This window comes from Ictidomys tridecemlineatus, chromosome 6, assembly GCF_052094955.1.
Source record: "Ictidomys tridecemlineatus isolate mIctTri1 chromosome 6, mIctTri1.hap1, whole genome shotgun sequence".
Lineage (NCBI taxonomy): Eukaryota > Metazoa > Chordata > Mammalia > Rodentia > Sciuridae > Ictidomys > Ictidomys tridecemlineatus.
The window spans coordinates 7,077,916-7,101,558 of NC_135482.1; the positions used below are offsets into that span (position 1 = coordinate 7,077,916).

The window sequence follows — 23,643 nt, forward strand, 5'->3', positions numbered from 1 at the left end:
CCTAAATAAATAAAGTGAAAATAAAAGTTGTTGCTCCTGGTGTGGTGCATTCCTGTAATTCTAGCTGCTTGGGAGGCTGAGGCAGAAAGATCACAAGTTTGAGGCCATCTGGGGCAACTTCATGAGACCCTGACCCAATAAAATTTGAAAACCTCTGGGGATATAGCTAAGAGATGACTACCTGCCTAGCCTAGAAAGGTCCTGGGTTCAATCCCCAGTACTGGGCAAAAAGAAAAAAAAAATTTTTTTTGCTCATTGTGTTTGTGATACTGTAATAGCTAAAACCTCTTTTAAACTTTTCAGGGAAGTGTGACTGCAATGACAGTGTTTTTTCCCTTGGACACAGCTAGACTTCGTCTTCAGGGTGAGTGTTAATTATTTTTCTGTTCATTTGGTATTAGGAAGCAAACATTTCTTTAGAATTCTTTATTAAGGTAAGGAGATTCTGTTTTTGTAGAGATCCCACAGAACTCTGCTTTCACTGACTTTACTGGTCATCATTGTTGTTTCCTACTTAGCCGAAGATCATATATAGATGAGTCATAGCCTTAGCCATTTTCTAATCTGAGAGAACCTAAATGGGCTTGCATAATTTTGAATCATTACAATTCTTTCTAGTAAGCCATATAACTTTTTTGGGGGATGCTGGGGATGGAACCTTACACATGCTAGGCAAATGTAACACCCCCAGTACCATCTGACTTTTCAAAGGAAACAAAATGGAGAGTCAATGTAGAGTTTTTGTATAGGCATTAATTTTTTATAATTCAAAAGGCAAGATAAATAAAATGGTGTGTAGTACACAGAAAACTCACTCTTGTCTGCCTTTACCCCGTTTCTTCTTTATTATAGTCAACATTGATTTTGTGTTGTTTCTTTGGAATCAGCAATGCTAGAAAAAAATTTCTAAATTTGAATGTTCTTCAGAATGTAAGAGGGAGCACTGCTTCGTAGTGACCACCTGTAGTCCCCACTACTTGGGAGGCTGAGACAAGAGAATGGCTTGAGCCAGGAGTTCAGAGGCCAGCTTGGGCAGTACAGCAAGATCCCAGCGACTCTGGAGGCTGAGGCAGGAAGATGACAAATTTGAGGCCAGCCTCAGCAATTTAAGAAGACCTGGTCTCAAAATAAAAAAGGATTTAGGGATGTGGCTCAGTGGTAAAGCACCTCTGGATTCAATCCTCAGTACCAAAAAAGAAAAAGAAAGGAAGGAAGGAAGGAAGGAAAGGAGGAAGGGAGGAGAAGGAAGGAGGGGGAAGGAAAAGGGAATAGGAATGTTTAGGATTTGGAGTCCACTGTAGAGTAGCAGTCTCAGAGACTGAGTAATAGTAGCCTTTCCTAGTTTTCTGAATAGCCCTGAAGATTTTCTTTATGGAATAATATATAATCCTAATTTTCTCCCTAACTTACACAAAAAGTACACCTTACATACGATTTTGTATCTTGAATTTTAAACTTAACAGTATGTTTTAAAGACTTTTCAGATCACACTTAAGGAACTTCTTAATCCTTAGAGCTATAGAGCATTCCATAGCATGGATGCACCATAGCCTGTTTACCCTTCCCCTACTGTGGATATTTGGGTGCTTATTACAAATATGATGTAAGAATAGAAATGTTCATATGCCAGTTTGTTTCTGTCAGTTTTTTGGGATAAATTCCCAGACATGGAATTATTGGATCAAAGGGTAAATGAGTTTGTAATATTGATAGTTACTGTCAGATTACCTTCATTAGGGATTTTCTAATTTGCTATTTCATGAGCCATACTGGTACATACAGGCCTGTGAGTACCATCTCGTTTTCACAATTCTTAGGAAATTGGTTAATTACCATATATATTTATGTTCTCCATTTGTTTTTTAAGTATAGGTAGGAAATTTGAAGTCAATTGAAGGGAGTTTTGTTTTCGGTGAGAATGGCAGGAAAAACAGAGCTTTTTTTTTTTTAAGAGTTTTTAAAATTTCTTTGTTTTTAAGATTAGGAAACAAAGTAGCACAAGCCTGAAACTTTGGAAACTTGAGTTTTAATTCTGACTTTGCTTTTGTGTCTGTAGCCTCTTTTGTAAAAGGAAGATAATAATTTATTTCCTCTGTTTTATAAAGTGTTAGGGTTAAAAAATAAGAATATGTATAAAAACCAAGAGCTCTATAAAATATGAGATAAATTTCTGTTCTTTTTTTAAGTTTTTATTTAGAAATAAATAAAATCTTTGAAAATCTTCACTTTGGAAACTAGGAATTGAACTAAAAATACTTTATGAATAATGGATGAAATTCAAGGAATCTATAGTTGGGGATTTAGCACAGAGATACCACAGAAAGATCTGAGAAACTAGGGAACTCAAAAAGGATCAGATGAAAGACTACTCAGTGAAATGGCATTTTTAGTGAAACTTGCTAATTCTGGAGATAATATTCTCAAAATTTACCTGTATATTCTCTGGTCTTGTAGTTGATGAGAAAAGAAAGTCAAAAACTACACACATGGTGCTCCTGGAAATCATTAAAGAAGAAGGCCTGTGAGTACCATCTCATTTTCACAACTTTGTTAAACAAAGCAACTTGTCAGGAGATTGTGCCTCCAATACACATAAATTCTCCATTCTCATAGCCCTCATGAAAGGTTTTATGAATTTGTAATTGCCTGTCTTATAAGTGTGCTGCTTTCAGTTCCTTAAAGATCAGTAGTTAGCCATTTTATTCTTTTTTTTTTTTTTAACCATTGTTGTTGCTGTTGTTTTTAATGTGGTATGGGGATTGAGCCCAGGACCTCATGCATGCTAGGCAAGTGCTTTACCACTGAGCCATCTTGCCAGTCCCAGCTGTTTGATTCTTGATCATGGAATCTTCCAGGAAATCAGTGCTTTGTTTAATAATAAACCAAAGATAATAATTGTTTAGTTCATTTCTATTGGACTTACTCAGGTAGATTGAACAATTATTTTTATTTAGAAATAATTTTAAAATTACAAAACTAAAATTGATTCAAAGAACACCAGTATATGCTTTACCCAGATTCAACTGTTGTTAATCTTTTTTTCCATTGTTTTACCATCTGTGTTCATACTCTTCTTCCTCCCTCTTGTTTTTATTATACACACATACACATACCACACAAATTTTTTCAGATTTGAGAATAAATTACAAACATTATTATAAAGGGTATAATTGGCATGAACATACTTTATATACAGAGATATGAAAAATTGTGCTCTATATGTGTAATAAGAATTGTAATGCATTACACTGCTGTCCTGTATTTAAAAAATAATAAAGTCAATAAAAGATAAAGAATAAATAAATAAATTCAAATTTAAAAAAAAAACAAGTTACAAACATTAAAGACTTTTAACCCTTATGACATTGACACTTTCAAAGAATACAGTTCCCAGGCTGGGATTGTGGCTCAGCAGTAGAGCACTCTCTTAGCACGGGTGGGATCCTGGTTCGATTCTCAGCACCACATAAAAATAAAGGCATTGTGTGTGTCCATCTACAAAAAAGATTCATATTAAAAAAAAAAAAAAGAATACAGTTCCCCCATACACACACACAAAAGTGGGCATGATGGTATATGCCTGTAATCCAGTGATTTGGGAGGCCAAGGCAGGATTGTAAATTCAAGGCCAGCTTCAGAAATTTACCAAGACCCTCAGCAGTTTAGGAAGACCTTGTGTCAAAAAACAACAACAACAAAAAAAAAAAAAACAAAAACAGGGGTAAAGCATCCCTGGGTTCTATTCCTAATACCAAAAAATAAAATAAATAAATAGTAATAATAATAATAGAATGTTTCTTATTTCAGGTTTGCCTCATATCTCTTCAGTAATTAGATTGAGGTTATATACTCTTGGTCAGAATAATGAGCAAATAGGTGACTGGGTCCAGTGGCATGGACCTGAGGTCCCAGCTACCCTGGAGGCTGAGGCAGGAGGCTGAGGTAGCAGGATTACTTGAAGCCAGGAATTCAGGCCCAGCCTGAACAGCAAGGCAAAAATTCATCTCTTTAAAAAACAAACAAATGGAATGTGTAGTTGGTATAGTGTCTTTCTCAGGATATCACATCTGGAGTCATATATTATCTATCTGCTCCATTGGTTATTTATGACTTTTTACATTTGATTTAGGCATTGTATGATTGTTTATTTCCTCTCTTGCAAATATAAGCAGTTTATGAGGAGATATTTAAGACAAATGCAAATATCCTGTTCTTTGCCAAAATTTCTACCTTGAATTTACCATGAATTTAAAATGATGATTTTCTAACTTCAATATTGCTTCTGTATTTATTCATCTTGGTGTTCTACTGTATTCTATTGTTCTACTGCTTGCCCCTCCTCCCACTTCTATTAAGTAATTAATTATTAGTATGGACCCATAAATTCCTACTTTTTCAGTGTTTTACAGTTGATTACTTTATTACTTCAGGGCTCAAATTGTCCCTGATTTGGCCAGTTGGAGCCCCTTCAGTCTGGTTTTCTTGTCTTTATGACATGCCCTCATCATTTGTGTGTACTTATTTTCTGTAATTATTTAATTTTAAATGTTATTGCCCATAATAAAATGTTAATGATGCTATGTCAACTAATAGACATGGTAAAATTGTCACTAATTTTACATACTAATGTTACTAAAGACAATTGAAGGAGAAAATCAGTAGCTCAGACATTGTCTTAGTGGTGTTTCTTTGGTATTATTAATGCTAGAAAGAATTTCTTGATTTGGACATCCTTCAGAATATAAAATATGTATGTGATTTGGAGTCCTTTATAATGTGAAGTAAACCTTGAGACTGTGTGAGTGACGATCAGACTTTGCTAGGACTTCTCAGGCAGTTTCTGATGGCTTTTTTCCATGACCTTTACTTTGCCTATTGTATTTTTCCCTCAGCCTTGCACCATATCGAGGGTGGTTTCCAGTTATTTCCAGTCTCTGCTGCTCCAATTTTGTCTATTTCTACACTTTTAATAGTCTCAAAGCAGTCTGGGTCAAAGGTCAACATTCTACCACTGGAAAAGATCTGGTAGTTGGATTTGTTGCAGGTAATGGGGTTTTCTGGGTATAAAATGTTTTTGTGTTTTAATATTTATCTTGTGGTTCATATGTCCTCTGAAGAGATTATTGTAGCAGAAAATAATGCTACAAAGAGTATAGTCAATTTGCTGATGTGGTTTTTTTTTGTTTTTTGTTTTTTTGTTTTTTTTTAGAGAGAGAGAGAGAGAGAGAAAATTTACTAATATTTATTTTTTAGTTCTCGGTGGACACATCTTTGTTTGTATGTGGTGCTGAGGATCAAACCCGGACCGCACGCATGCCAGACGAGCTCGCTACCACTTGGGCCACATCCCCAGCCCCTGCTGATGTGTTTTTTGTTGTTGTTTTTTTTTTTTTTTTTACTTTTTTTAGTTGTAGATGGACACAATATCTTTATTTTATCTACTTATTTATTTTTTTGGTGTGGTGCTAAACCCAGTGCCTCAGGTCTGTGAGGCAAGTGCCCTATCATGAGCCACAACACCAATCCCACTGATATATTTTTTTAATGTGGTAGAAAACCACATAGCATAAAATTTATCTTCTTAACCATTTAAGTAAGTTCATAGTTGTTAAATGTATTCATATTATTGTGAAACATCTCTCTAGAACTTTTTTGTCTTACAGACCTGATTTCACATCCCTTCTCCCCACCCCCTCCCCCAGCCCCTTGTAACCATCATTCTATTTTTCGTCTTTAAGAATTGATTATTTTAGGTACCTCATGTAAGTGGACTCAATACAGTAATGGTCTTTTTATTTAACTTTGTATAAGGTCTTCAACATTCATCCAAGTTATAACATGTGACATTTCTCTTTTTTTTAGCTGAATAATATCCCATTGTGTATATATGTGTGTGTGTGTGTGTGTATATATATATATATATATATATATATATATATATATATATATCACGTTTTGTTTATCCATTCATCTGTTGATGGATACTTGGGTTGCTTGCACCTCTTGCTATTGTTTATAGTAATGCTATGAACGTGGGTGTGCAGGTATCTCTTTTGGCTATATACCCAGAAATGGGATTGCTGAATTTTGTGTAGTTCTGTTTACCTTTGGAGGGAACCTTCATACTGTTTTCCACAGCAGTTGTACTATTTGTATCCCCAACAACAGTAGTTCAGAAGTTCTAATGTCTCTACATTCTCACCAACACTGTTATTTTCTGTTCTCTCATAATAATCATCCTAATAGGTATAAAATGATAACTCATTGTGGTTTTGATTTGCCTTTTTCTGATATTGAACATTTCATGAACTTTTTGCAGAAATATCTCTTCAAGTCCTCTGCCCTTCTCCTCTACCCCCAGTACTAAGACTTGAACAGAGGGTCACATGAATACTACACAAATGCCCTACCACTGAGCTATACCTCCAACCATTTTTTGGTTTTAATTTTATATTGAAACAGGGTCCTGCTAAGTTGCCCAGGCAGGGCCTTGAACTTGCAGTCCTTCTGCCTCAGCCTCTGAAGTAGCCAGGATTGCAGTTTTGCATCCTCATGTTTGGCTCCTTTGCCCATTTTTTAATTAGATTATTGATTTTTTGTTCTTGAGTTGTAGAAGTCCTTTTTGTGATATCATAACATATATGTAGACCTTGTCCTTGGTGTTTGGCACAGCTCCTAAAACCGTTGGCATTTCCTGAGTGGTAGTATCTTTTGTTATTTCTAATGAGCTCCTTTCAACAATATCCTAGTTTATGCTAATAACAGGACTATTAGTGGGTCCCTAGATAGCTTCAGGATGGGTGCTGCTAGCCAGAGGAACCAACCATGTGATTCAAGGGGAGGGGAAAAGGAATGCAGTTGTGACCAATGGGCCAATACTAGTATGCCCATGTTCTTTTATTTTTGTTCACTGAGTTCTGTGCTTACCAAAAGTGAATTTTATCTTTTCCCAAGCCCACTTCTGCTAGTGGTATCTATTGCTGTGGTGAAGCATTATGGTATAGGTGTCCTCCCATGCTAACTACCAATTCCTTCTTGGTGCCAAAACATTTAGTAGGAACTCCATTCCTTCACAGCGAGTAAGGTTCACTACAATCCTGAAAAAGATGTACATATTTACAAAGCACAGAAAAGAAACCCAAGGAAGGACTTATAGTTGGCTGTTCTTTATAAGAATATTGTCATTGAGTGTATCAGTAGACTGAGAATCTAACCATAGTTAATGAAATGGCTTCTGTCCAAACAAAGGTGTCAAAGGACAAAGCACATGAACAGTTTTAAAACAAAGTAGTGTAGTGCTTTGTTCCATTGCTGTGATTTTTGCCCTGTTTTACTCTGCAATTCTATTAACATTAAAGGAATATTTGAGATTTTCATTTATGCTGTTTCTGTCTCCTGGGCTGCTCCCTCTTGGTGAGCAGTGATCTCTGACATTATGAAGGGCTGACATAAAGGTGTCTTAAAATCAGCAAACTTGTTTTGGTGTGGTAAATCAGCAACTTATTTTAAGTACATTCAGATACATAATGTTCATCCTATTTTCTTAGGATTCTGAGGTTTAACATACATTCTCTGAGCTATTGTTGCTGTTGAAATCTTTTGCCCATTTAGGTTCTAAGCACTTTTTTGGTTGTTTGAAATTAGATTGTGAGTTTTCTGGGGTCTCATGTCCTGATTTTTAGCTTAATTTCAAGTCTAGGTATATAAACAAAGGAATATGCAAAACTAAAATCTTATTTACTTTTTGAAAGCACCTGAAGTCTTAGAAGATTTGGAGAAGTTGTCTTATCCAAATCGAAAGCTATGTCTCCCCTTCAGCTTTGCCATCTTCGTGCTTTTGTTTATTTATTTCCTAGGCTTTCCCTGTGCCCTTATAATACATAGGATGAGAGTTTAAAAAAAAAAAAAAAAAAGTTTTAGATCTCATCCGTCTATGAGAGGATAGCTCCCCAAGTGTAAACTTCTATGTTATGCCTGCAATTACTCATTCAATGTCAGTATTCCCTAGAAGGTTGCACACTTCTGGAGGGCCAGAAATGTTTCTACTTCTTTCATCATTGCTTCCCCAGTATCTAATATATCACAACCAAATAGTGAAAAAGATACATTCCATTTAGAGGATATTAACTTTTGGATTATATGGTTGCTACATTGTTTTACGATTATCTTTGAAAGGCTTTTTGGTTGAAGTCATCATATATGAACTTTTCTTTTACAACATAAGAACTTAAAGACTATAGTTTAAACAAATTTAGACCACAAGACTATTTGTAATCTCAATGTGTTATTTGGCACTAGAGATAAATTCATTTTTCAAAATACTATCAACAAGACCTCATTCTTTTTTAAGAAATTTTTTATGGTAGATGGACACAATACCTTTATTTTATTTTATTCTTTTTATGTGGTGCTGAGGATCAAACCCAGTGCCTCACATATTCTAGGCAAACATTCTACCAACTGAGCTACAGCCCCAGCCCTCATTTTTAACCTTTTAATGAATATTTTGGAAATGAAAAATACCAATGAGGGGCTGGGATTGTGGCTCAGTGGTAGAGCACTTGCATGAGGCACTGGGTTTGATCCCTGGCACCACATAAAAATAAAAACAAGTAAAATAAAGGTATTGTGTCCATCTACAACTAAAAGGAAAAGAAAAATACCAATGAATACAATAGTGTCTTCATATATTTAAATGTTTTAATTTAATACTAATAATTAGTTAATTAAATAGGCTTACTTCCAGGCATTGTGGCACATGCCTGTAATCCCAGCAGTTTGGGAGGCTGAGGCAGGAGAATCAAGTTCAAAGCTAGCCTCAGGAATTTAGTGAGGCCTTCCCTAAACAAATTAGTGAGAATGTTTCAAAATAAAAAAATAAAACAGGCTGGGGTTGTGGCTTGTGGTAAACACCCCAGGGCTCAATCCTCAGACTAAAATAATAATATAATAGTAAAACAAACTTCCTTAAGCTTATTTCAAATTTTCAAATTACTGACTCCTACTCATGCTTTTATTCTCAGTTGCTTCTTCTTCAGGAATCCTTCCCTGTTTCTCATATCCACTACCTGCTGGTGTCATTGTGCTACCATAGTATAGTTCTTAGTTCTTAGTGGACAAGAGTCTACTCTACTGGATAATAATGAATCTGCACATTCTTCTTAATCTTCTGCTAGACAGTGAGCTTCTTTCAGAGGTTGCATCATTGTTATCTCCACAGTGTCCTAGCACACTGCCTGGCACCTAGAAAGTGCTGACTCAAACTAAAGGACTGCTCCTTATATAGTCTTTCCCGTTTTACTACATGGCAACACTATTCTCGTTGACCTGAATTTATCCTCTTTCTCTGTCACTGTACCTCCAATTGTGAGCAAATCCTTTTACTTCTCTTTATGTGGTATCCAGAATTTAAATATAGTAGTCCTCCTGATCCTTGGAAGGTGTGTTCCAAGGTCCCCAGTGGATGCCTACAACTGCAAGTAGTACCCAGATGTGTACTTACTGTGTTTTTTTCCTATACATACATACCTGTGGTGAAGTTTAATTTATAGATTAACCAATTAACAATAATAATTAATAATAAAATAGAGCAATTTTAATGTTTTATAATAAAATTATTTAAACCTTATAAATTGTTTATCCATGGCATTTTCCATTTAATATTTTCAGGCCACACTTGACCTCAGGTATGAAAACTGCAAAACCTGAAACTAAGGATGGGACTAGGGGAGGACTACTGTACTTCACTACCATCTAGGTCCTAAACAACATTAAATCTTGCTGGATTGGGGCTGGGGTTGTGGCTCAGTAGTAGAGCACTCACCTCGCACGTGAGAGACCCTGAGTTAGATCCTCAGCACCACATAAAATTAAATAAACAAAATAAAGGTATTGTGTCCATGTATAACTATAAAAATATTTTTTAAAAAAATCTTGCTGGATATCTTCAGAGCATGATGTTGCTTCCTCCTTTGCCCGCTTCTGGCAGTATCTAGCAGAGCAGCCATTGTGGTCATATTAGAGACCATTGTGGTCATATAAGGAACAGTCCTTTAGTTTGAATCAGCACTTTCTAGTATGTATGGGATCATATTCTGCATCTGTGTATCCTGTGTTCTTCTCCATGAACTCTCCTCACTCCTTTTGCCTGTGTACATGCTGTTTCCTCTGCTGGTGACTGTACAGTTAACCCTTTCACTTCCTTTAAGATTTTTCCCTAAATGACCCAACTACTTAAAATGGTACTCTTTCTTTCCCTCAATACTCTCTCCTCCTTCTTTGCTTAAATTTTGTCTTTAACCCTTCTAATATATTACATATTTTGCTTATTTATCTTATTTATTGTCTTTATTACACCATTATATTGTAAATTTTGTGAAAACAGGGATTTTTTTTTTTTTTAATTCTCAGCACGAGGCTCAGCACACTGGTTTCTGTAATTTTTTTTTTTAAGTTATAGACACAATACCTTTATTTTATTTATTTGTTTTCTGTGTGGTGCTGAGGATCAAAACCAGTACCTCACACATGCAAGACAAGTGCTCTACCAACTGAGCTACAACCCCATCCCCAATTTTTTAAATTGACATTTATACTGAATTATGGGGTATAGATTTATAATTTGATACATGTATACAATGTATTATAATCAAGTCAAGGTATTATCCTCAAATATTATCATTTCTATTGGGAACCTTCAAACTCTTATCCTTTAGTTATTGTGAATTATATAAACTTTAGTTACCCTACTATGCTATAGAACTTTAGAACTAATTCCCATATCTAACTGCTTTGATACCTGTTTTTACCCTCTCCCTCTTTCCCCTTCCTAACTTTTAGTGACTTCTGTTTTATAATCTAATTCTATGTGATCCATGTTTTGAGTTTCCTCAAAATGAGAACATGCAATAAATTGTCTTTCTGTTTTTGGCTTATTTCACTTAGCATATTGTCCTCCAGTTCTATCCATATTACCACAAATTACAATATTTCATCTATACATTCCATTGTGTATATATATCAAATTGTGTTCATCTGTTCAACTGTCATAGCACATCTTGACTGATTTCACATTTTGGTTATTGTGAATAATGCCGCATTAAATATGGGTGTTCAAGTATCCCTTTGAGAGAGCAATTTCATTTACTTTGGATATATACTCAGTAGTGAGATTGCTGGATCATAATGGTAATTCTGTTTTGTGTGTGTGTGATTCTGGGGATTGAACCCAGGGGTGCTTTTACCACTGAACTATCCTCGAAGTCCTTTTTGTTTTTTATTTTGGGACAGGGACTTGCTAAGTTGCTGAGGCTGGCCTTGAACTTGTGATCCTCCTGTCTTAGCCTCCCAAGTTGCTGGGATCACAAGTATGTACCATCCTGCCATTTTCTTTCTTTTTTTTGGAGGAAACTCGGTAGTGTTTTCCATAATGGCTATACTAATTTATATTCCCACCAACATTGTGTATAAAAGTTCCCCTTTCTCTGCATCCTCACCGGCTTTGTTATTTTTGGTCTTTTTTTTTTTTTAACTAAAACATAAAAATTGTACATACTATGGGGTAACGTTATGTTTCTGTCTTTTATAATAGCCATTGTAACAGGTGAGATGATTCCTCATTTGTGGTTTTTATTTGCATTTCCCTGATGATAAGTCATACTTTATGTATTTGTGGAACAGATATTAATATCAGTAGAAATAAGCCTCAATAACTAATCCAGTCATTTGGCAGTTGGATTAAATTGGTGGTTCTCAACTAAGGCTAATTTTGACCCACAGGGAACATACAGCAATGTCTGAAGGCATTTTGGGTTGTCCCATTGAGGATGCTGCTTGCATCTAGTTAGTAGAGACCAAAGGTACTGCTAAACACCATACTCAATAACAAAGAATCTTCTAGCCCAAAATGTCAGTATTAATTATCACAGGTAAGAGATCCTGGATTAAAAAATTTTACAATACTTTAAATTCTGAGATTCTCTAATTAGACGTCCTCTCTGATGGTAGAAAATTCCTTGGAAATTATATTTATGAGTTTTAAACTTCTCTGCATAACATATTTTTATATCTTAATAACTACACATTCATTCTTACCATAATTACAACAGCTTTGTCTCTTCTTCCTGTGAGCTTCCTGTGAGTGTCATACTATCACTGTAGAAATGAGTTTCATTGTCTCCAAGGAGAACTAGGAATAGTATTATTGTTATTCAAATTATGCTTGAAACTTAGAAATGTATTATTATTTGTTACAATTCTGTGCAAACTTTTTTTAAAAGCCCATAAGCACTTTAGGGAAGAATTTGGAAATAGAACCTCACAGATAACTTAAATGAAGAAGATAATTGCCATTTTTTTGAAATTGGAATTTTTAACCACTAGCTCTTTCTGAATGCCAATGGCATTGTTATTATTGTGATAATTCAAAACGCATTTCCTACCTTCAGGACTTAAATCTGACAAGTCAGGTTTATTCTTGTAGATCAAGTTATATTCTTTCCTGGGGTGTCAAATGGTTAATTTGTGGCTTTGACTTTTGTTCAGTAGCCATCACACATATTTTCCAGCACTGAATACTGAATCAGGATACTTTATTTTCATTTTCTCTCCCTAAGAAAGGGGTCTCACTACAGATAAAACAATTTGTTTTCAAGATTTCAGAAGTAAATACCTGTGTTCTAATTATTCCTTGTGTAGGGATGAAGGGAAGGCTTCTTTTTTACCCTACAAAGGTAAAATGAAGATAGTAGATTTACAGGAGAAAAGGCTTCGGGGAAATCTGAGGAAAGTGGTAACCCAGTAACTCAATGAGCTTTAGATACCCATATATCCTCAAATTGGGCACCCTGATATGACAATTATCTTAAACTAGAGGCCCTTGGAGACCAGCAGATGCTGGAAAAAGTTTCATTCTGATGTGTCCTTATCTGCTTAAAGATCAAACTCACCAAAAAGAAAAATGATTGCCTCTTCTCAGAGGAGAAGGGTATTTTTGAGGGCTAGGAAGTATATTAGGGAGAATGAATGGACTTAGAGACCAAACAGTGTTTTGTAAATGGCTCTCTTTAAAAGTTGAGTGGAACTGGAAAACAAACAATAAATAGCTTGTGACAAAGTCTATCATTCATCCTCACTTTCAGCTAATGAAACCTCAGGGAGAAGAGGAGAGGCAATTATTTTTCTTTTTGGTGGGTTTGGTCTTTAGGCAGATAAGGACACATCAATGAAGCCTTTTCCAGCATCTGCTGGTCTCCAAGGGCCTCTAGTTTAAGATAATTGTCATAACAGGGTGCCCAATTTGAGGGTGATAGTCCCTGGACTTCTTCACCTGAATCAGTGAGTAGTTTTAGTGTATTCATTACCATTCTTCCTCTTCTTAATTTTGGTTCTGTTTTCTTGAAAATGGTTTTATTAAAAAAAAATAGAATCATAGACATTCAAATTAGAAGAAAAATAATCTACTTCCCTTAGGTAAGTGAAGTTCTTTTTGGCATTCCCTTCTGGGAGCCGATTGGAACTGGCAAGAGTTTTTATATAGCTCACAAATAAGCAGCTTTCTTTATCCTTCCAGCCTGTCATGCATTATTAAGTGCTAGAATTAGTAGTCATAAATAGTTTGTGCCTTATTTCTTCTCTGTGGAATGTTGTCATTTGCTTGATATATATAAGTTGCAAATTTTACTAAAATTTTGGATCCTCAAGTATTTTGAGTATCTTCCCAGAATTCATAAAATTGTAGTGGTTAAAAAGCATCTCTCCACCTGTTTTGACTTAGAGGATGAAAAAAGTACTTGAACTTCTCAGACAAAAAGCTTTGACATACAAAATGTTTTTGTAGAGACTTTATATGCTCTCATGCAGTGCACTTTGTGCTTGAGGTTTTCCTTAGAGCCCTTTCAGTCTTGCAACTGTATTAATGATGGGGACATGAAAGCAGAATATTAAAACTAGTTAAATCTTAATCTTGGCTGCACTGTTTTGTTTTTAGTTATGGATGGATATAATACCTTTATTTATTTATTTAGTTAGTTATTATGTGCTGTTGAGAATTGAATCTAGTGCCTCACATATACTAAGCCAATTTTTTAAGGAAATTTTGAATCCTAAAGAATTTGTTTAATGGTCATCATATTTTATTTGTTTTGAAAGGCATGCATGTTATTTATTTCTATAATATTCATTGTGAGCTCTAGTTGTGACCTCTCCTTTCTTCCTTTTGTCTCTCTTTCTCTTCTTCCATTGCTGAGGATTGAACCCAAGGCTTTACACATGCTAGGCAAGTGTTTTACCCCTGAGTAATATCCCTGGCACTTACCTTTAATTTAAAAAAAAAAAAAAAGAAAAAGAAAAAAAATTGCAGTAGACTGCTCAGTAGCATTTTCCAGCCTGATTTTTCTAGCTTGTTTGTCTCTGTCAAGTGAAGTATATGTTGCATTGAATAGGAATCGATTCTAAGCTCCAGGCGATAGGCATGTATTGATACCCTTCTATCTTGACCTCTGGGATGCTGGTGCTAAGACCAGCAAGAACCCTTTTAGTAAGGTTTATTCAGATTATGATCAGTGTCCAAAGTGACAACATATGAATATATTAAATCTTAACTAAAAATAACTTCTTGGTGTTATGTGAATCTAAAAAAAATAACAAATATAACTTATGAAATTATTTGTTCATGTCTTTTTTTTTTTTAAAGAGAGAATTTTAATATTTATTTATTTATTTATTTTAGTTCTTGGTGGACACAACATCTTTGTTTGTATGTAGTGCCAGGCGAGCGCGCTACCGCTTGAGCCACATCCCCAGCCCTATTCATGTCTTTTGAGAAATATGTTCTCTTCATGCTCCTAAGAGATAGGTAGAAAAATATCTTACTTTTATAACTGTCTGCAAAAAATATTAAATTTGAATCTCTTGGCCATTTCACCAGATTAATTCTTGGCAAAACTGTGTCTTCTTCACCATATATTTTTAGATTCCTTAAATCAAGGCATTCCTTCTTGGGCTGAGGATGTGGCTTAGTCAGTGGCAGAGTGCTTGCCTGGCACATGTGAGGCAATGTGTTTGATCCTTAGCACCACATAAAAAAATAAACAAATAAAATAAAGTCATGCTCTCCGTATGCAACTACCAAAAAAAAATTTTTTTAAAAAGTGTTCTTCTTCAATTGGTTTAAATGACTTTTTATAAAAGAAACTATCTCTTCTTTAGGATTGTGCTTCTTGGTTCTTTAGAATTTAACTAGAGCCACATAGCTTTATATGTGCAGAGTTTGTACCTTGGTTAACATATTAATAAAATATATTTCATGTGTCAGGCACTTTGTTACAATTTTGTATGGTATTTTTCCTTAATCATTTCAGGACTGATGAGGAACATTTTAATATCTCAAGATGGTCTTAAGTTGGGACCATGTGTTTTCAAAAAAGAAGCACCTGGCTCATTGTATTGTTCTACTCTGAGGCAGCCTTGGGGTGCCAAGGTCCATCTTTATGCTTGTAAGAATCATGATGCTTGTGAAACTATTTCCGGTGTTTTGTGACACTTTGTAACTGCTGCTTGCCTGCCTGTCCTAATTCTCTAAGGGGTGAGAACTCTACTGTGAGCTTCTAGTCCCTGCTGCAGCACTTTGAGAAGTCACCACTTTTTCCTACCTGTTAACTGTTGTGCCAGATCCATACTCACTTTAAGCCATGTGAGCTATTTATGTGAGAGTTGTCAGTTCTGCTTTCTCTGAATTGTCAGGAATGAGCATGTTTTTCAATGATCCACTTCTTTCTCTCTTAAGCTGTTATTTAGAAATTTTATTTAAAACTAGATCAAGGTCTAAGGCTGTAACTCAGTGGTAGAGCGCTTGCTTAGCATGCGTGAGGCACTGGATTCGATCCTCAGCACCACATAAAAGTAAACAAATAAAATAAAGGCATTCTGTTCATCTACAACTAATTAAAAAAAACTAGACAAAATTACTACCTTGTTCTTGGTTTTGTTTCCTTTTCTTTTTGTGGTGCTTGGAATTGAACTTGGGGCCTTGCTGATGCTAGAGAAGTGTTCTACCATTGAGTTATATGCTCAGCCCCAAAGTACTACTTCAGTGTTATAAAAACGGAAAATGATTGCTTCTCTACATGTAAGGAAACTCACTACTATCTTCATATGAAAAGGTGCTGCTGCCAATTATTTTGCTACCAGCAAGGCTTCCAGATTGCTTCTAATAGTAGTGGCATGCATTGTACCCTGGCACAAAGACACTCCTTACGTGACATCAGAGAGGCAGGATATAAATGGAATAATGGTATATAACTTTAAGATAGCAAAGCTTAGTGGGTTACAGTTTACTTTCCCTTTTTCTCGGCCTCTTTCTTTTTAAGGAGTGGTGAATGTGTTGCTAACAACTCCTCTCTGGGTGGTAAACACCAGGCTGAAGCTGCAAGGGGCCAAATTTCGGAATGAAGACATTGTACCAACCAACTACAAAGGCATTATTGGTAAGTGTCCCTTAGCTGTGTCCCTTAGCTGTGTTCCTATTCAAGGGTTTGTCTCTCTCTTTGTATCCGTAATATGTTGCCACAATAAGTCTATATAACAGACAATCTCAAGTCCCAGCCATTACTAGTAAGCATTTGTTAGCTCATGTGTGTGTGAGTTGACAGGAATTTGACTCTTGTAGGAAGACCCCAGATGAGAGTCTTAGCTTTACATGTCTTCCCTTTTCCTGGGACTAGCCTTGAGCAAATTCTTCTCATGGCAATGGCAAAAATGCAAGAGGACAAACCCAGAGACAGGGGCATATTTTAAGCTTCTGTTTGCCTCTTACGTGCATAATAGCCAAAAAATATATGGCCAAGCTCAAGCCCAAGACATGTGATAAACTTCTCTGAGTCTACCGCTCCCAAGGAGTATACATAGGAGGTAATTTTAAAACAAAGGGGCTGGGTGGATATAGCTCAGTCCGTAGAGTGCTTGCCTGAGGACTTGCCTGATTCCCATGCATGAGGCCCTGGGTTCAATCCCCAGCCCCACAAAAACAAAACAAAACAAAAACAAACAGGACTTTGTACCACTGAGCTACACCCCTAAAACAAATAAATTTGTATTGTCCTTTTTTTTTCTAGTGTCTTTGAATGAAGATACTAGATTGATTTCTGATGTCTTTGAGCTTCTGTTCTTTAATTGTACCACCATTGCCAGATTCTTCTTTCTCATACCTCTCTCTTTGTATCAAGATCAATAGTGGTGGTGGTGGTAGTAGTAGTAGTGGTTTTCTTTTTCTTCTCTTCCCCCTCCTCCCCTTCCTCCCTCTCTCCCTCTTTCTCCTGCTCATCTCCCTTTTTCTTCTATTTGTTTGTTTATTTTGTTGGTACTGAGGATTAAACTCAGGGGTACTTTGCCATGAGTTTTGTTTTTGTTTTTTGAGACCATTCTAAGTTGCCCAGCCTGTCCTTGAACTTGGGATCCTCCTGTGTGAGCCTCCCAAGTTGCTGGGATTGTAGCATGCACTTGGCAAGAACAGTAGTTTTCTTATGAGTCAAATCTTTTGTAATGGACTCCAGGAAAAGATTTTATTATTTTTAATACTGAAACTGTTTTAAAACATAGATTATTAGTTCACAAATCTGTATAATACAGAGTTTTTTAGTGTTGGTGAAAATTTGACATTCTAACCCCAAATTGTCAGGAACAACAGTTGGTCACTCAGCACCTTGGTGGCTCTGTGTCTGATTATTATCAAAAAGTAATTAACCAGTGAACTTGCACCTAAAATGTGATTATAAGAAAGAACTGGGGTTGTGGCTCAGTGGTAGAGTACTTGCCTAGCATGTGTGAGGCACTGAGTTCAATCCTCACTACTACATAAAAATAAATAAATAAAATAAAGGTGTTCATCTACAACTAAAACATTTTTTTAAAAAGAGAAGGAACTCTTAGTAGAACCAGAATGATTTGTGTTCTGAGTTTATTTGAACAATATCTTCTTTAGTTAGAGCATTGTCATCATGCTTTTCAAAAGCCTGATATCTTGTCTAGATGCTTTTCACCAGATAATTCGAGATGAAGGAATCTTGGCTTTATGGAATGGCACATTTCCCTCCTTGCTGTTGGTCTTCAATCCCGCCATCCAATTTATGTTTTATGAAGGTTTAAAACGGCAGCTTTTAAAGAAACGAATGAAGGTAATTCCTGATTTTGAAAGCAGCCAAATAACCTGTGACATCCTTTTGTTGTTTGGATTGATGTGGTTTGTTTTGCTTTCTAGCTTTCTTCTTTGGATGTGTTCATTATTGGTGCAATAGCCAAAGCGATTGCCACCACAGCCACCTATCCCATGCAGACGATACAGTCAATTCTGAGGGTGAGTGCTAGGGTTCTCCCTGCGTTGAGTCAAACAATGTCCATGCAGCCTCTTTAATTAAAGCATTGTTGATAAAGCAATAATGCAGTCAGTTGGTATGACAGAGTATTCCCCATCAATTTTCCATTTGTTTGTTCTGCTAACCAGGTAGACTGTCATTTGGCTTCCTGTTTGGTTTCGAATGAAGTTTATTTTTACAATTTTTTAGATAACAGAGTATCTCAGAAAATCCATATGTGGGAAAAGATTCTTCATAGGCCTCAGGAAAGTTTGCTTCCTTCTCATTCAAGTTGATTTGCCTGGTACTCTACAAATTATTCATTACAAAATCAGAGGTTAATTCCCTTAGTTCTTTCAGGAGGAATTGATGATTTGCTTTTCTGGGGCACTTTCAATTTCAGTTTTTTCTTACATTCAGTTATTTATCCATTCAAATGTTTATTAAGCACTCAGTTTGTGTGAGGAGTTGGGTATACAGTGGTGACTAAAATGGTCATAATTTCTGCCCTCATGGAGCTAGTGGAAGAGAGACTAAATAGGTAAACAAGTGAAATAAGCAGACAATTATGAATTTTTTATAAAGAGTTATTGAGGAAGTAAACGGCACGTGCAACTTGGTGGAGAGGGCGTAGTGAGGATCATCTTATGTAGCTGAAATGGAGATGGTCTTCTCTGAGGAGGCATATTTTTTTTAAAATCAAGATGAAAGGGGGGGCTGGGGATATAGCTCAGTTGGTAGAGTGCTTGCTTGCATGCACAAGGCCCTGGGTTCCATCCCCAGCACCAAAAAAAAAAAAAAAAAGATAAAAGAGAAGGGGCTAGGAATATAGTTCAGTTAGTAGAGTGCTGGCCTTCCATGCAGATAAAGACCCAGCCATGCAAGGAGCAGAGGAAAGTAAATTCCAGGAATAGGGATTGTAATGTTCTCTTAGCTTGGTACATTTAAGGAACTGAAAGGAAGCTTCCATGACTGGAGAGTAGTTAGCCCAGGGTGAGATTGGAAAAGCAGCAGGGAAGCTGGAGGTGAAGTGTAAGGAAAAGAATGTTATTCTCGGCACAGTGGGTTAAGCTGGGTGGTAATGTAACCTGATGTTCAATTCCTAAAGATAGATTTGGCTATCATGTAGGGAATTGAGAAGGTAGGGAGGCCATTTCAGTAATCCAGGTGAGAGAGAATGGTGGCCCAAATGGGGTGGCTGCAGTAGAGACAAGAGATTATGTTATAGGGCTGGGTCCTTCTATGAAACTGAGCCAGCACAAAGACACATCTTCAAACCCCAATTCATTAGACAAGATCAGAAAGATTTTAGACATGTTGCCCAGAGTAATACACATGAGTTTATTAAAGGTATAGGAAAAAGAAAAGGGGAAAATGCTCAAGGGAAAGAGTGGATATTCTTAGAGAGAAGAGGAATGGGGCTCCTCTCCTGCCTTCCAGTTTTATCCATCAGGCTTTCAAATCCTTATTGCCATGACAACTCTAAGCCACTTTGGCCCATGCTTACTGGCTCTAATTAGAACCTGTTCTTACAGATTTTGTGGTTAGGAAGAATTATCCTTATCTCCCTGAGTTCTGGGATCTGGTCTGTGTAAGGATCACAAAACTCACCCCCTTCTGGATAACTTGTGTTTTTATTGGCATTTGGGGACCTAAATTTCTCCTGCAGATAACAGTTTGCTGAGGAATGTACCATTCAGGCAGAGCTGCAGGTAAATTGCTTTTTAAAAGTAAAAGCATGTGGGGGTCAGCATTGTGGGCCCAATATAAAGAATTATTCCCTTTACCTTATGTTCCCACACTCATGTCTGTCTATCCCCTATCAATAGGATGTGAACAGATTCAAGATCTCTTGTGGGGGGCTGGGGATATAACTCAGTTGGTAGAGTGCTTGCCTTGCATGCATAAAAGGCCCTGGGTTTAATCCCCAGCACCACACACACACACACACACAAAAAAGATCTCTTGTGGGGCTGCAGTTGTAGTTCAGTGGTTCAGCTCTTGCATAAGACCCTGGGTTTAGTCTACCAAAAAAAAAAAAAATCTATTTGCAGAGAACATTCAAAGGACTTATTGCTAGATAAAATGAAGGTGATAGAGACTATTTCATAGATAAAATGAAGGTGGTAGAGACTATTTCAATTGAAAGTATTTTTGCTAATGATTATTTTAAAACTGGTACTTAATAGAATTTAGTAGCATTCACACAAATACATTTTAACATTTTTATAATATAACAATGTGAAGAGTATAGACTTGCAGAGGCTGTAGTTGGTTAATGTTTATCAGAACTTCTTAAAGAACTGGGAGTTAATGAACCATACCATTAATATCTAAATCATCATCTTGGGCATGTTTTGTGATTTTTTTTTTTCCCTCTCTGGAGGTAGAATCTTCCCCATAATTCTCTAAAAGTGAAAACTCTTAGGACTGGGGCGTCTGGTTTAGTGGTGCATGTTTAGCTGGGTTCTATTCCCAGCACCAACAAAATTATGCTTGCTTTATTGAAAAATATTTTATTTTTATTTATTTCATCAAAATATTTTACTATTTTATTTAAAAATAGAGGATTGCTGAAATCTCTGGTACTAATTGGGTATTTTTATTATTGTATATAAGACATTACTCCAGCATAGTTTCCTTTCTAGGTAGAAGTTTAGATAAAGGATGTAGTAATAAATAGTAATTATTTATCTTTGTTTTTCCTTCCTCAGTTTGGTCGTCATAGACTAAATCCAGAAAACAGAACCCTGGGAAGCCTACGGAATGTTCTCTATCTTCTTCACCAACGAGTCAAGTGAGCTTTATAGATGCTTTACATTCTGTCCCTCCTTTCTGCAGCCATTTCTGCCAGAGAGTTGTTGGATTTTCTTCTCTTACCCTTCTGCTGTGGCAGAGGCAGGCTCAGACATTGTGTACTTTGCTCAGACATTTCTCAGTTTTAGGAACTTAGTGTAATTTGACATCATTTTTGGAGTTAAAAATATACAGAACTCCGTTAGAAAAGGAACCCTCCAGGATTGGAGGTGAGGCTTAGTGATATAGTATGTTCCCAGCATGCATGAGGACTTGGGTTCAATCTCTAGCACCAAAAACAAAGAAATAAAGAAAAGGAACCCTGTAATCTAACATAGAGATCATTCTGCCTGAGTGCTGCTCCCATCAGTGGATATCCCATGACCTCTATTAGGAATATTACTCTGCTTATAGAGCAGCAATAGTCCCATGAAGAGTAGTGACAATGATGAAGGTGATGAAGCTAAGAATAGCTAACATTTTGAAGTGTTTGCCTCATGACTGACATTGAGCTAGATGCTCTATCGTGGATAATCTCACCTACTCCTAACAATAACTCTGTGAAGTAGAAATAGTCATTTCTGTTTCCTTTGAAGAAATTGATACTTAAGGAAGTCAAATCAGGGACCTCCTTTGAAGCAAAAGCTCCTCTAACTTTATTCTTGTTGCTCAACATAAAATGCTTTGAAAATAAATTTGTTACAAAAATAGAATATGCATAACATAAACAATAAAATCAAAGACAAAAGAATTGATACAAAGTGAAAAATAAATTTCATACCAAATGTGGGGAAGCATGTGGAGCATGCTGAACTTTACTATGTTACTGATGGGAAAGTAGTATGGTCCAAATACTTTGAAAAATATTTTAGCATTTTTTTTTAATTAAGTATACCTACCATAGGACCCAGCCAATTCCATTTCAAGACACTTACCCAAGAGCAATGAAAGCACATGTGCTTGTGTCTACTTGAACACAAATAAAGACTCACACACAAATGTTAATAGCTTTATTTGTAAGCTGTAAATGTCTGTCACTAGGTGAAAAATATACCCATGCTGTACTATATTCAAACAGTAGGAAACTACTTAGAAATTAAAAAAAGAAGGAATTGTTGATTAATTAAACAATATGGAAGAATCCCATAATAATTTTGCTGAGTGAAAGAAGTTAGGCAAAAAATAATTCATACTAAATTATTCTACTTTTATAAAATTGTAGAAAATACTAACCTATGGTGCCCACTATTTTGAATGTTTGATGGTGTTTATGGATTTATACATAAACCAAAACTCATTAAATTGAAGTCAGGTATACTTTGATAAAAGTTGTAAGTACATAGAGATATATAGATAGATAGATAGATATAGTTATAGACATAGATAGATATACACACACACACACACACATATACATACATATATACATATATATATAATCCCTGTTTTCCCTCTCACCTTATCCCTTTTCCAAGAGGAAGACACTGTTAACATTGGTGTATACATTTCAGAATATTTTTAAGGCATATATTTGCAGCTTGCCTTTTTGTAAACTTTATATCATAAACATCTCTTCACATTGGTATCTGTGGACTTACTTTTTGTAGTAACTGTCTAGTTTCCTATTACATAATATACCATGATTTATTTGCCAGTACACTTATTGATGGATATTTAAGTTGTTTCCAGGCTTTTTCCTTTACGAACATTGTTGAATGAACAGCCATAAGTTTACTTATGTACACCTGAGTGAATATAATTGTAGAGAAAATTTCTTTATATGAAATTACCTGATTAAGGAATTTGAACATACAAAATTTTGACATTATTTTGAATTTTAAAATTTAGACAGTGTCAAGTCCCCCCTAAAATGATACCGAGTTCTATTTCTACCAACATTGGGAGAGTTAAGAAAGTTGTAGTTATATTAGAGTATTATAAAAAAGTGGTAACAGGGGCTGGGGATGTGGCTCAAGTGGTAGCGCGCTCGCCTGGCATGCGTGCAGCCTGGGTTCCATCCTCAGCACCACATACAAACAAAGATGTTGTGTCTGCCGAGAACTGAAAAATAAATATTAAAAAAAATCCGCCCCCTCTCTCTCCCTCTTCTCTTTCTTAAAAAAAAAAAAAAAGTGGTAACAAATGAAAGTCTATGAGGCTATATAGTTTAAAATCCAGTGTGTTTCCACATTTATCTTACTTGGTTCTCACGCAACCTTATAGATGTGGAAGGTAATTATATTCCTGTTTTGCAGATCAGAAAACAGATTTAGAGAAAGAAAGTGACTTGTCCAACACCAAACAGATGCAGAGCCAGATGTTCAAATTCAAGCTCAATAAACAATTAGGAATAATTGAATAAATGAAGAGCTTTTATTCTGTTCATTAGAATGTTCTGCACTGAGAAGAGTACCTCTACCATCCAGTAGACATGCCAGTGGCTGCATGTAACTGTTGAGTGTGTGAGATATTCCCAGTGCAACTGAGATACTGCATTTTT

General features: G+C 35.9%; 1 protein-coding gene across 1 annotated transcript in view; it reads left to right on the forward strand.

Moving 5' to 3' along the window:
- The window catches only part of Slc25a17 (solute carrier family 25 member 17), a 52,020-nt gene that overhangs the window by 26,152 nt on the left and 2,225 nt on the right, over nt 1-23,643 (forward strand). Inside the window, exons 2-8 of the mRNA XM_005322222.5 lie at nt 304-364; nt 2,455-2,521; nt 4,893-5,044; nt 16,368-16,484; nt 18,025-18,170; nt 18,254-18,349; nt 21,062-21,144. Of these exons, the coding sequence (XP_005322279.1) occupies nt 304-364; nt 2,455-2,521; nt 4,893-5,044; nt 16,368-16,484; nt 18,025-18,170; nt 18,254-18,349; nt 21,062-21,144 (722 nt within the window). The remainder of the gene's footprint in view (nt 1-303; nt 365-2,454; nt 2,522-4,892; nt 5,045-16,367; nt 16,485-18,024; nt 18,171-18,253; nt 18,350-21,061; nt 21,145-23,643) is intronic.